Below are 12887 nucleotides of genomic sequence, written 5' to 3'. Positions count from 1 at the left end.
GAATTAAAAAAAATCAAGTATTCATTCCCGATGCAACAAGCATGTCACGCCACGTGAATGTCGATCCTCAAGGATGTACACGGAAAGCGTATCGGAAGAGTCTTGTGGTGGGGTGGTGGGGTAAGGGTATGTGAATATAATCTAGCGGGAGCATGTGAAATTACAATTTCAGACCCTCAACAAAACTAGTTCCCTGAGAAATGGAAGTAAGTAAACCCTTCACAGCAGTTTCAATCATTTGTTTTTCTTGTTCTGTTTGCACCAAGCTGAAAGGGTCTAACGAGGACTGGACCTGGCCATTCCTCAAGATGACAGGAACGGAAAAGAATTCCGGACCGCCAAGTTTTTGAGAGAGCGAAGAGGCACCGATACCCAGAAGGTGCACATATGATGATTCTGGAATACTGAAGGGAATTTCCTTGTTCGCAAGAGAGTTCAAGACGTACTCAGAGAACCTGTAGCCGGCGTAGGCCATAGACAATGTAGCAGAACCCGCGCCATTCTTTGCCTTGACAACCTCGTCTCCACCAAATTGCACTCTGTGAACAAAATCTTTGTAGGCTTGTTCCGGAAGAGCCTTCACCTTGGCGGCGATCGTCTTGTCGAAGTGAATTAGAGGGACGATGGTGTCGCCAGAATGGCCTCCAACCACGGAAATCTTACCCTTCAAGGAGGCGGGATCTTCGCCGATGAGGCCGCCCAAAAAGGTCTCTGCGCGCACGGAGTCCAAAGTTGTCACACCAAAGAGCTTTCTAGGGTTGAACACACCCAACTTCTTGAGCACAGCGGCGGCAATGGCAACGGTGGCATTGACCGGGTTGGAAATAATGAGAATGGCGGCCTGGGGACATGCCTGAGCCGCATTGGCAACCAAATCCCGCACAATCAGGGCATTGATGTTGAACAAGTCTGCCCTGGTCATACCCGGTTTCCGCGGAACACCAGCTGGGATGACAACGAGGTCCGAACCCTTCAAGGCTTCTTTAATGGTATCCTTATCATCCTTGGATTTGGGCAGATATCCCACTACTTGGGCAGGGGTGTTGATGTGAGATAAATCGGCGGCCACACCAGCAGCATTGACAATGTCATACAAAGCAAGCTGAGACACTTGGGCATTGAGCTTTAGAAGCATGGACAATGGCTGGCCAATACCTCCGGCAGCACCGCATACAGTAACCTTTGTCATTTTTAAGTTTTAGAATTTCTGAGATGTAAATTGTTCAATTGGCTCACGCACAATGATCTTTTCTGCGATGGCCAGCTGCTACTCATATATTTATGGTAGTGCAGTGGAGCCGCGAAGCGCATCACATGAGCCTCGGTGGAAAGGTGGGGGAATGCGACTACACGGATGTACAGAGGGACTAGACTGTGAAACACCGCAGACGTTGGGAATGTTTCAATTATTATTTTGAAAATTAACTTTTGTGATTGAATTTACAGAAAATTCAGAATTTTCATGCTGAAGGCGCTTTAAGTGACAATCTGTTGCTTGAGACTTATCAGGGGTAGTAGATACTGGTGAAGGGTCTGAGGGTCTATATTTGCAGCCAGTGGTGGTCAGATGTGTCATTGACAGATGAATCATGCCGATATGAGATCGATCCGATAATTGACGGAGCAAATGAAATGAAATAGGAAAAAAAGGATCGCATAGAGGTCACTTGAAAAAGATCATAGGAGCGGAATTTGCAAATTGTCTATCTTGTTCTTCATACCCTCGTCCCGGTAGTTTTCGTCTATCGTAGAACCAGGCACTACAAGCGAGCCCACAGGAAATGGGTCTACCACAATGATGAGAAATGAAGCGTGAAAAAAAGGATGCGATCGAGAATTTTGATAAGACAAAAACAAAAATAAACTCAAAAGCAAGAAATCAAGGCATGAATTTTCTTTGGTGGAATTGAAAGCAAATTTAAAACCAATCTATACTCTTAAACTCTCTTTGACCCTGTACTTTAATTCAAGACCAAATAGGACTACGCAAACCCGCACTTCGACTTCCCTTTTCAAACCAAAGATGAAAAAAAAAAGAAATAAATTAGAGTAGTGAAAATAGATAAATGAAATCGGCCGCCTTTTTCAACCATAAAATCCAGAATAGCTCATACCACTCTCATTCGTCCCGCTACCGGCCCCTGCTTATCGCTCGTCTGACGCACTCAAAATACACAGCCTGCACCCTTGCCTCCCAACGCCTGTTGCTTCTTGATCCCGGACCCTACCACAAATATCTCCAAGCAGCCATGTCACCTTTGTTCATCCTAGCATTGCTAGCTCCCTTGGCCGCCGCCTTCGACTGCTCCAAAGATTTGGAGGCTTACGACTTCCAGTCCATCAAGGGCACATATCTGGACACAATTCTGATTGATAGACCGCCTTCCAAAACCGACTACACATGGTCCATTGGTATTTGTCAGGACGTTGAGAACCAAGCTGATTGTCCCGCGAAATCCTCGCTTTGTGGTGTGGGCCACCTCAAGGTAGACGACAAGGACATTTTGTCAGAAGTCATTCCCTTCAAAAGCGACCACAAGCACACGTTCAGGCCTTTCGACGAGCAGAATTCCGGCGTGTTGTTGATACTTGAGGATTTGTCTTGGGGCGACTCCTCAATTAACGCGCACGTCAAATTCATATGTTCGGAGAACGACAACCCTGATAATAATAAGTTGAGGATTTTACGATGGACTGGAAGGGTGTTCGAGGCCAATTTCCTCACTCCAGCTGCTTGCGTTAAAGACAAAAAGGACAAGAATGGAAAGGACAATCAGAAACCTCCCTCTGAGGATGGAGGTGAGTCCTGGGGTTGGTTTACATGGATCTTTATCTTCATGGTTCTTTTCCTCAGCATCTATATCATTGGAGGAGCGTGGTTCCAGTATAACAAGGGCAACTCCATCGACTTCCAGTCCGCATTGAGAGAGGTTTTGGAGAACTTTGTTGATCTTTTGAGAGGTCTTCCTACGTTCTTTAAGGAGGTCGTGGAGAAGGTCACCGGAAACTCTAGTCGGAATGAATATAGTGCGGTCTAGTGTGGCGCTTTGCACCTTTTAAAAAAGTCTACCAATAGTGAGATCCAATGACTGAATGGGTATCCAGGCTTATTATTAAACGTTATCTGTTCTCCCCCTCTTCACTCCAGACGTAGAGCAAGAGGGACTATAATATTCATGAGATAAACCTCCCAATACACAGATAATTCTTGAGCAAATATTCAACTCTGTTTCCGAGCAATGAAAATTCTAAATTCTGCTTGACTTGTTTGAGGTAATCTGTAGAAGTAAACTAGAACTCAAGGCACACGCCAAACACGGAAAGGAAAAAATAGAAATAAAAATAAAACAAAGCTTAGACATTGAAAACATTCAAAATTCTTCGAACCTGTGTAGTTAAACAATTTCGATCTATCTCATTTCTTTATCTAGTGTGGCTCCCCATCAGAGTCAGTGCGATGTGCATCCCCAATCTATACTCTAATCAGATATCATCTCCTCCAAACCACAATGGCTACCGTGATCGAGCAAATCAACGCGCTAAAGCCGCACGAGAGATTCTGCTCGTTTGAATTCTTCCCTCCCAAAACAGATGCCGGTTTCCGGAACTTGTTGGCCAGATTACATCGTATGATGGCCCTCAATCCTCTCTTTCTATCCATTACCTGGGGAGCGGGCGGATCCACTTCTGAAAAATCCTTGGATTTGGCTGCCACGTGTCAAAAGGAGTTGGGAGTGACCACCGTCTTGCATTTGACGTGTACCAATACCAACAAGGAGGTTATTGACCATGCTTTGAGAAAGGCTAAGGAAGCCAATATCCGCAACATTTTGGCGCTCAGAGGAGACCCACCAAGAACAGAGGAATACTGGACGCCGAATTGTGACTTCAAAAATGCCGTTGACCTTGTGCGCTACATCAAGGAGCAGTACGGCGACTACTTCTGTATCGGTGTTGCTGGATATGCCGAGGGCCACGCAGATGGCGCAGACACTTCGGAGCAAGACCCTGCGAAGGACATCCCATATTTGGAAGAGAAGGTGAAAGCTGGTGCGGACTTTATCATTACTCAGTTATTCTTTGACGTAGACAAGTTTGTTGCTTACGAGAGTATGCTTCAACAGAACCCGATCCTCAAAAAGGCGGTCCTAATACCCGGCTTGATGCCAATTACCACTTTCAAAGTATTTGTGCGTGCTACCAAATTGTCACACGCACTGGTTCCTCCCCAAATACTCGAGAGAGTGGCCGCCCCTGGAAACGATGATGATATGGTTAAAGCCATCGGTATCGATATTGTTTCCGATATGATTGAGCAAGTCCATACCAGAACTGAAGGCAGAATCCGCGGTTACCATTTCTATACGCTAAATTTGGAAAAGTCGGTTGCTTCCATTGTTGAGAAGTCGCCTGTGCTCAATGCTACCAGTTTGCAACAGGGCGTGGACCACGACGATGCCATCGACTCTGACTCAGATTTCGAGGGGCCCATTCCTGTGAAGCAAGGAAGAAACTCTTTCATCTCAGAGAACCTTGCTGGCACCGAAGATGCTCGATTGGTCATGGTCTCTCGTGCCATCTCCGCTGACAGAAAGAAGATTGTTGACATAAGTAAAGGAAAAGGTCTGCTAGGAAAGGACGCCACCTGGGATGATTTCCCCAATGGCCGTTTCGGTGATTCAAATTCTCCTGCCTATGGTGAAATTGACGGTTACGGTCCAACATTAAAACTTCGTTCGTCTGAAGAAGTCATGAACACTTGGGGCTGCCCTGAGACTCACAGTGATATTACAAAAGTTTTCATGGAGTATCTCTCCGGAAAGATATCAGTATTGCCATGGGTAGACTCGGAGATTTCGTCGGAAACTGCTCTCATTCAGGAGGAGTTGTTCGATTTGAATCAAAAAGGTTGGTTCACCTTGGCTTCTCAGCCAGCAGTGAATGGCTGTTCTTCTGCAGACAAAATTCTCGGTTGGGGTCCACCTAACGGTAGACTCTTCCAAAAGGCATTTGTCGAATTCTTCATTCCAAAAGATACATGGAACAACTCGCTATATCCTAGACTCAAGGATGCTTTTGATGAGAGAGAGTTGACATACTTCTGTGGAGATTCGAACGGGACTATCACATCAAACCTTGATCTTAACAAAAATTCTCAAAGCAGCAAGACTGCCGTCACTTGGGGTGTATTCCCATCCAAAGAGGTTCTCCAGCCAACGATTATTGACTCACACTCATTCAAGGCATGGAATGAGGAAGCGTTTTTGCTTTGGATTGAATGGGCTAGATGCTACAAAAAAGGAACCAAAAGTTACGAATTGTTGAACAATATTTACAACACACACTATTTGGTGAGTATAATCCACCACGATTTCACATCTGAGCTTGGTTTGTGGGAAATGTTGCTTGAAAACTGACGGTCACCCACGGCTACAAGCAAACTTTAGCGTGGATTTGAGCCTTTGTCGCCGTGAAGTTGTCGCTCAAGCATCTCAATATACTTTTGAACCAAGCCATCATTTAGTTTCTGACTGAATTCCGAGCCGAGATTGGGAGCTTGATACCGGCAGGAATTTCGCCTCAACAATACAAAGCCATATGATACTACAGTGCCTTTAAATAGCTCGAGTTTTCCTCCCATAGGAATCGGAAGGGGGTTTTCAGTACTCTTCACTGACGGATGTAAGAATGGCAATTCCTCTATCTCGAACGCGTAAAATACATGTCCATCGTTATCTTGAAGAAGCAACTTGTAGAGGGCCTTCCCGGATGTTTGCAGCTGGTTTCCATCTTCTGTATCATCAAAATCAATCCCGTAGATCACTGGTCTGTTAGCATGCTCAACACGTTCAAAAGGAGCAGTATTGGGATCGTTGCAATACCGCCATTCCTCCAAAATCTTTTCTTTTGATTCAGAGATCACAAATGCCAGTAACACCGTGCAAGCTATAGAGGACAGTAGTGTTTCGTGCTCTTTATCTTGGAAGTTCAGTAAAATGAAACCACTCATTGCAGTCAAAGATCCTTGCGTGCAAAGCAAGAATTAAATAAGTTCGGTATGACGAGTTGAAGAATTGGCAGACCCGAATGAAATCTATGTATGTACAGTTTGGAATTTGACAGCTGGTTATGTAATCGCTATGCCATGTTCGGGAGGTTACTTACCCCAGATTTCTTAAGGTGTACTTGAAAATCTTGAAATATACTGAACATATTTGTGTTCGAATTTGTCTAAACTACACGAAAATTCCATTGACAGAATTCTATTAACTCGCTTACCTCAATTGAGTAGTCAAATCCATTAAATCTCATTTTTTGCCAGATTGCTTTTATTACTGGTGCATGGCCCATTGAAGAACAAGCTGAACAGAGATAGCCTAGATTGCTCTAGCCATCCATAAAGAGGTCATTTTGACACACAGGAAGTATATGCAAAATTCATATCAATGTCTCTCTTTGTTGAAGATGAGGACAGCTATGTAGACCGGAACTCTCCCTCGCCTCCAGCAGAATTACCGCCCGTAGAGATTTCGGTAGAGAAAACACAAGCATACTATGCGCAGCAGGCGCAAGGAAACGATGGAAATATCCCGGTGGTGCGGTCAAATGAAGCTGAGACGATTCCCGTGTACGAGAGCAAAGAGATTTGTTGCACCTTGCCATTGCGCTTCTATCAAGAAATAACAGAAACAATGCTCACGCACGACGGTCTACTTGTATTGGGCCGTGGCTTGGGTTGTGATATGGTGACAGTAAATTTGCTCTACGCTTTGAGCTCACCATCAGTTTCTTTGCAACACGGCAACATCACACAGAAAAAACGCAGTTTGGTGATTTTGCTAAATGCGAGGGACGACGAAATAGTTAAGATGAAGGAGGCATTATTAGAGTTACAGTGGATGAACTCATCCCATTTTGGCGAAACCGATGAGTCTCTGGAAGACGATTGGGATTCGCCTTTGCGGGTTGTTAGCAGTGCAGACCTTAACAACACTACGAAGCGGAGACTTGCGTACGAAAAGGGCGGCGCGCTCTCTATAAGCTCGAGAATTTTGGTTGTAGACTTGCTTACTGGAATTATCTCGCCTCAAGACATTACAGGCATTATTGTTACGCATTGCGAGCGAGTGAAAGAAACTTCAAATGAGTCATTTATTGTGAACCTTTATAAAGATGGTAATGATTGGGGGTTCGTGAAAGCAATTTCAGACGAACCAGAGGCATTTACTGGCTTCACTCCACTTGCCACCAAACTAAAGGTGTTGCGATTATCGAATGTATTTCTCTGGCCACGATTCCATGTGGAGGTGTCCCAGCTGTTACTTAAAGGCTCTGGAAAGAAGACGAATATGGTTACAGAAATCACGGTGCGCTTGTCATCCAAAATGACTAAGATACAATCAGCTATTCTTTCGTGTTTGCAAGCGTGTTTGCTGGAATTGAGGAGACACAATCCCTCACTTGAGACAGAATATTGGGATATGGAGAACATTCACGATAAAGACTTCGTTCTAAGAGTTAGACTTTCACTTGAATCACAGTGGCACCGAATTTCGTGGACCTCAAAGCAACTTGTCCACGATATCGGAACTCTTAAAGACCTTTTGTCTGCACTATTAACAGAAGACTCCTTGCTGTTCTACCAAAGAGTGCAAGGTATTGTCGATGCTAATATTAAAAGCTCTGCGAATGGCGTAGCGACAAGCACCATGAGCCCGTGGCTTATGATGGATGAAGCAACAACAATCATTGCCTTTGCCAAAGAAAGGGCTTTAGGAAAGGTTTCTGTCAAGAAGAGTTCTGAACAAAGGAACGAACTATTCACAGATGCTGACGAACAATCTGAGCTTGTCTACAATCTCGAAGAGCTACCAAAATGGGAGCAATTGGCAATGGTCATTGACGACATTATGCATGAGAGATCTGTTGAAGCGGTCAAGTCAGAGGGACCAATACTTCTTATGTGTGCTCTGGAAAAAACTGCACGTCAATTGTCAGCTGTTCTTGCAGATTCTCGCAAAAAAGAAAACGTCTCAGGTAAATGCATTTACACAAGTCGTAGATTCATGGTGAAACAGCTTCGAAAGTACTTGGAATGGAAGTCTATTACAACATTGACGAGGGAGCTAACACTGCAGTTTGCTAATGATGCGGCAGAAAACGAGAGCGAGGAGCTGACTGAAAAGTTAAACACTTCAAAAACTTTCACGCGGGGAAAAGATGGTCCTCAAAGCAAAAGAAGAAGAACCAGAGGAGCTGCAGCAGTCGCTAGTGTATCTCGGTTGTACTCTGGAAGCTCATACGAAAAAAATGCCACTGCTCAAGATCTTGAAGATGATATAGTGCTTACAGTCGAGAATCGACTTAAAAATGATCTCAAGGCTGAAAGTGGGGACGAGAATGAATTAGATGAAAACCAGAACGATGACGTGATGATTTTTGATGTTAAGAAGAAATCTGATGACTATCCAATCGAGCATATCGACAAGTTCAACCAGATTATAATTGAAACATACGATGACCATACAAATGAGTTTCTACTCCAAGAACTATCTCCTGCCTACATTATTATGTACGAGCCAGACCTCTCATTCATTAGAAGAGTTGAGATTTATCAAGCAATTAATCCAACCTCACCAGCGAAGGCTTTCTTCATGTACTACGGAACCTCGGTGGAGGAGCAGTCACATTTATTGAGAATAAAGAACGAGAAGCAGTCATTCACCAGACTTATCAAAGAAAAAGCAGGACTCGGAAAACTGTTCAGCTCAGAACATGAGAGTTGGAAGTTTCACTTAAAAAAATCCCATGTGGTGAACACTCGTATTGCTGGCGGTGCTGACTTCAGAACCGAAACTGATGAGATGCAAGTCGTGGTTGATTCAAGAGAGTTTAACTCTTCGCTTCCAAAGTTGTTGTACAGAGTCGGAATCAAAGTGGTCCCATGTATGCTTACCGTTGGTGACTATATCCTTTCACCCAAGATATGTGTGGAAAGAAAGGCTATTCCGGATTTGATATCCAGTTTCAAGAGTGGACGGTTGTATCAACAGTGTGAACAAATGTTCAGATACTACGAGCTTCCTACTCTTCTCATAGAATTTGATGAGTCAAAATCGTTTTCTTTTGAGCCTTTCGCAGAGTTAAGGCCTCCTGGGCTGAAGGCCAATATTACTAGTTCGAGATTGTCCAAACAGGAGATACAGCTGAAAATTACCGAGCTACTTGTGTCATTTCCGAAATTGAAGGTCCTATGGTCTTACTCTCCATATGAAACAGCTCAAATATTTTTGGAGCTCAAGGCAAATCAACATGAACCAAACGTGAATGATGCCTTGGAAAAAGGTGTCAACCCGAGTATCGCAACTAGTGATGGCCCACCTATGTTCAATGACGATGCAATTGATGTGTTGCAGACAATACCTGGAATTACTAACCTGAACTATATTCACATTGTAAAGAATGTTCTGAGTCTTTCTGAGTTCGTCAATTTGTCAAGAGAGCAGCTAAAGGACATGATCGGAGAGGAGAATGCGAACAAGGCTTATCATTTCATCAATCGCAGGGTTCGATGAAAACCGGCTTTGAGCTGAGACGAAAGCCACTGAATAGAAGCCAAACATTAGCTAATAGTGATTATAGAATACAATAAGATAAATTTATTCAATAAGAACCCATATCGGGCTTCCATTGTTAGGTTGTTTCAGGTTTTTGCAGCCATTCCGGTATACAGGCCGCACTATTTACGAAACCTACGTATTAGTAGCGGAGCAAGGCTTAAATGCAAAACAAAATGCTACGCTTATAGATGACTTTGCCCATAGTAACTTGCTACATGCCCAAAGTCACATAGACCTGTCAAAAGAGATCTGCTATCCACTGGTCAATGGCTTCCAAATACAAGGGAATTGGTTCCGATAGGGGTCCTACTGATCTAGTAGGAATTCGTTCCAATGGTGTTTCTAAGTCCAAATATAAGTACTTGGAGTTCAAGTATTTGTACTTCCAAATCCAAAAACTCATCAACAAAGATGTCACATTGAGCTTTCGGCCAGAACAGCTTCGTACTCCAGAAACAAGAATTTCTTTGATAAAGCCTTTAGTTCAGTCTATTCTCAGCATTAGCTCCAAGAGGTTCTTAGAGTCTACACTTCGGCATGTCCACCAGGGCCAGGAGTCCCAATTCACCTCTTTTGGCACGTTTGGATCTCCTCAGGAACTGCTTATGTCTACCAGTGTTATCTATGTGTTGCTACTACTCAGATATGAGTATATCATACAATCAGAGAACAATCTTATCATGTATGATCTTCTTGTGACGAAAGCGAATATTTGCGAGGTTTTGGCAATAAGACTTTTGCGAGAATATCGATCAAATGATAGAATCAATCTACTTTTCATTAATCCAATGAGGCTTCATGAGGAGCACGAGCAATTGAAAAACACGAAGCATCTTCAATGCTTCAATACCTTAGAATTGTCCATCCTCTCCAAATCCAAAAAGTTTCTCTCCCAGCCTGCTGTGGTCCAGATATTAGATCGAATCTATAGCGGAGAACTTATGTTAAATGAGCATTGGGAGGCCATGTCGGGTTCCATTCATGATTATCTGCCCGCTTTACGAACAACAACGAGCAGGAACGTCCTGTCACTGTTGAATCTGGATAAAGGCAGTGCCACCGATTCATACTCGTTTTTGCGTTCGTCAGAGGAACAAGAACAGGAGCAAGTGACTAACATTGTCAATTATAGGTTCACGCGAATATCGTTGGAGAAGGTCCTTATGCGTTCCAATATTGTTCCGAAATATCAGTCTCTTGTAATTAACTTGAAGTACGCTGTAATGACTGTGCTCTTCTTGGGCCTCGTACTTAAGCACAGGGGTAACATGCTGGACAATACTCATTCCAATCTCAATTCGGTGCTCTCTTTGTTGTTTTGGATGGTCTCATTAAGTTTCAATCTAGACATTTTTGTCAAACTCTTTCACATTGAGTTCATGTTTCTCAAGAAGATTATCTGGACATATGTTGACATACTCATAGTGTTACTTATCGATATTTCGTTCTTGATGAGATGTCTTTATGGTCTTGGACATGTCAATTCGATGACTTACTATAACTGCTTTAGTTTGATCTCCATTCTCTTGATTCCTCGCATGCTCTCTGTGTTCAATAACTACCGCTTTTTCAACATGATCTTCGTTTCTTTGAGAAAGATGTTGTGGAATACGGCAGCCATGTTCTGTCTATTCATCTCCTTGACCTTCGGGTTTTTCCTCTGCTTCATCAGTTTAACCAATAATCTCACTACTTATGATGTCGCCTTCGGCATGCTCAAGATATTCTTCGGTTTCACTCCTGCAGTTTGGGACAATTGGAACAATTACAACCATTTAGGAAGATCTGTATTGCTCATGTATCTCTTCTTCATTCAATTCGTCGTTACTACAATTCTAGCTATAGTTTTGAGTAACGTTTTTGTGAAGGTAAGCGAAACCAATAACGAAGAATTCGAGTACCTCAAAACCACAAATTTAATCATCTACCTTAAGTGGTCGAGCTCGCAAAGATCCTCCGGTAGGAAGCTGCGACTTGGCTATGCATTTGAACTTTTTGTCACCATGTTCAGAATGCCTATCATCACTGTGATTTACATTTACGAGATTCTTATCAAAGACAACAAGATCCTTCTTCAAAAGCAACAAAGAGATTTGAAAAAGTTCACATTTCTCAGCAGAGAAGAGGATTTGTACGGAGATAATGATATGATGCTTTTGGGCCAAGCCGAAGACGAGGATGGCTTAATGCGCGTTGTATCTAAGAGTGGCTCCAATTTTGCGGCTTTTCGTCGTGCTTCTTGCGAGGCAGGGTTTTCTAGGATGCCAGATGGTCGAATCATCGACGTAAAAAAGCAACAAAATTCGTTAAAATTAGCACCGCAAAGGTCTCATACAACTCTACCTGGATTCAGAAGCGGACTGATGGACTCTGCGTTTATTGACGGATTCTTAGAGAAAAAGTATGGATTATCTAGCTACGAATCCACCAACACGGAGCCTTATTCAAGAAGAGTGCAGTCTCTGGAAAATGGACGCACAAACGAGCCAACAAATTTGCTAATTCTTAACAAATTGCTGGAGATGGAGGCGCTCTTGGCCCAGGTTGTGCAGACTGGAGACAACGATGTAACGGCACTACAATACCTGAGTTTCTTGGGCGGGTACGGAAGCGACGCTGAAGTAAGCGACGACAATACAGAAGAACAACAAAGTCTATCACTGGATGCAAGTAACCTAGTCTAGAGAATTCACGAATCAATGTTTAGCCTGATCTACATGTAATTTACACTCAGTTGCAACAAAGCGAAGAAAAATCTTTCATATTCAGAATATGATGTGAATTATTCTGAACATTGTGAAACACCCGTTGAGAGTTATTCTTCATCGTAGAAAGATGCACTTCTATTCTTTCGCTGCGCTGATTCTATGTCGGAGTTCCTATTCCACATTAGGAAATAATATCCCTCTCAGGCTTCAGGTCCGCACTAATCCGATAATGTTTCCCCATTCTGGCAATTATTCACAAATTCGGAAGTTTAACGGTTTCACAACTAATGGCAAGGACAAAATTACTCCACTGGGACAAAAGCACAAGACTGTTTGTCTCAGCCAAAGCTAGGCTTGTGAGACAACCAAGCGATTACATCAAATGCCAGAAGTATAGGATTATCTTCAAAACAGAAACGGAATTTCTCTCAAAAAAGAAAGTCAGTTCTGAGCGACGAAAATTGCCCAGGTCATCGAGGCCATTTTTAATCAACACAGGCCAGATCTTCGCAGCCAATAAACCCATCTCCTGGATCGGCCGGTATCCTGCAGGGCTGAA

General features: G+C 43.3%; 6 protein-coding genes across 6 annotated transcripts; 4 read left to right on the top strand and 2 right to left on the bottom strand.

The window, feature by feature from the left end:
- Nucleotides 1–160: 160 nt before the first annotated feature.
- PUMCH_004432 (uncharacterized protein) lies at nucleotides 161–1189 on the bottom strand (the record flags this gene model as incomplete). The annotated part of the gene is made up of 1 exon (XM_063023369.1): nucleotides 161–1189. One exon carries the CDS (start codon nucleotides 1187–1189, stop codon nucleotides 161–163), a length of 1029 nt encoding a protein of 342 aa, XP_062879439.1.
- An 877-nt stretch (nucleotides 1190–2066) lies between these two features.
- PUMCH_004431 (uncharacterized protein) lies at nucleotides 2067–3038 on the top strand (the record flags this gene model as incomplete). The annotated part of the gene is made up of 1 exon (XM_063023368.1): nucleotides 2067–3038. The coding sequence occupies one exon, from the start codon at nucleotides 2067–2069 to the stop codon at nucleotides 3036–3038; it is 972 nt and encodes a 323-aa protein (XP_062879438.1).
- Nucleotides 3039–3509: 471 nt separating this feature from the next.
- PUMCH_004430 (uncharacterized protein) lies at nucleotides 3510–5417 on the top strand (the record flags this gene model as incomplete). The annotated part of the gene is made up of 1 exon (XM_063023367.1): nucleotides 3510–5417. One exon carries the CDS (start codon nucleotides 3510–3512, stop codon nucleotides 5415–5417), a length of 1908 nt encoding a protein of 635 aa, XP_062879437.1.
- Nucleotides 5418–5443: 26 nt separating this feature from the next.
- On the bottom strand, nucleotides 5444–6010 carry PUMCH_004429 (uncharacterized protein; the record flags this gene model as incomplete). Its single annotated transcript, XM_063023366.1, has 1 exon — nucleotides 5444–6010. The coding sequence occupies one exon, from the start codon at nucleotides 6008–6010 to the stop codon at nucleotides 5444–5446; it is 567 nt and encodes a 188-aa protein (XP_062879436.1).
- A 436-nt stretch (nucleotides 6011–6446) lies between these two features.
- PUMCH_004428 (uncharacterized protein) lies at nucleotides 6447–9575 on the top strand (the record flags this gene model as incomplete). Its single annotated transcript, XM_063023365.1, has 1 exon — nucleotides 6447–9575. One exon carries the CDS (start codon nucleotides 6447–6449, stop codon nucleotides 9573–9575), a length of 3129 nt encoding a protein of 1042 aa, XP_062879435.1.
- Nucleotides 9576–9886: 311 nt separating this feature from the next.
- PUMCH_004427 (uncharacterized protein) lies at nucleotides 9887–12304 on the top strand (the record flags this gene model as incomplete). Its single annotated transcript, XM_063023364.1, has 1 exon — nucleotides 9887–12304. The coding sequence occupies one exon, from the start codon at nucleotides 9887–9889 to the stop codon at nucleotides 12302–12304; it is 2418 nt and encodes an 805-aa protein (XP_062879434.1).
- Between the last annotated feature and the right edge of the window lie 583 nt (nucleotides 12305–12887).

Source organism: Australozyma saopauloensis, chromosome 5, assembly GCF_035610405.1.
Source record: "Australozyma saopauloensis chromosome 5, complete sequence".
NCBI lineage: Eukaryota > Fungi > Ascomycota > Pichiomycetes > Serinales > Metschnikowiaceae > Australozyma > Australozyma saopauloensis.
The sequence above is the reverse complement of the archived record's forward strand: the minus strand, read 5'-3'. Positions and strand labels throughout refer to the sequence as shown.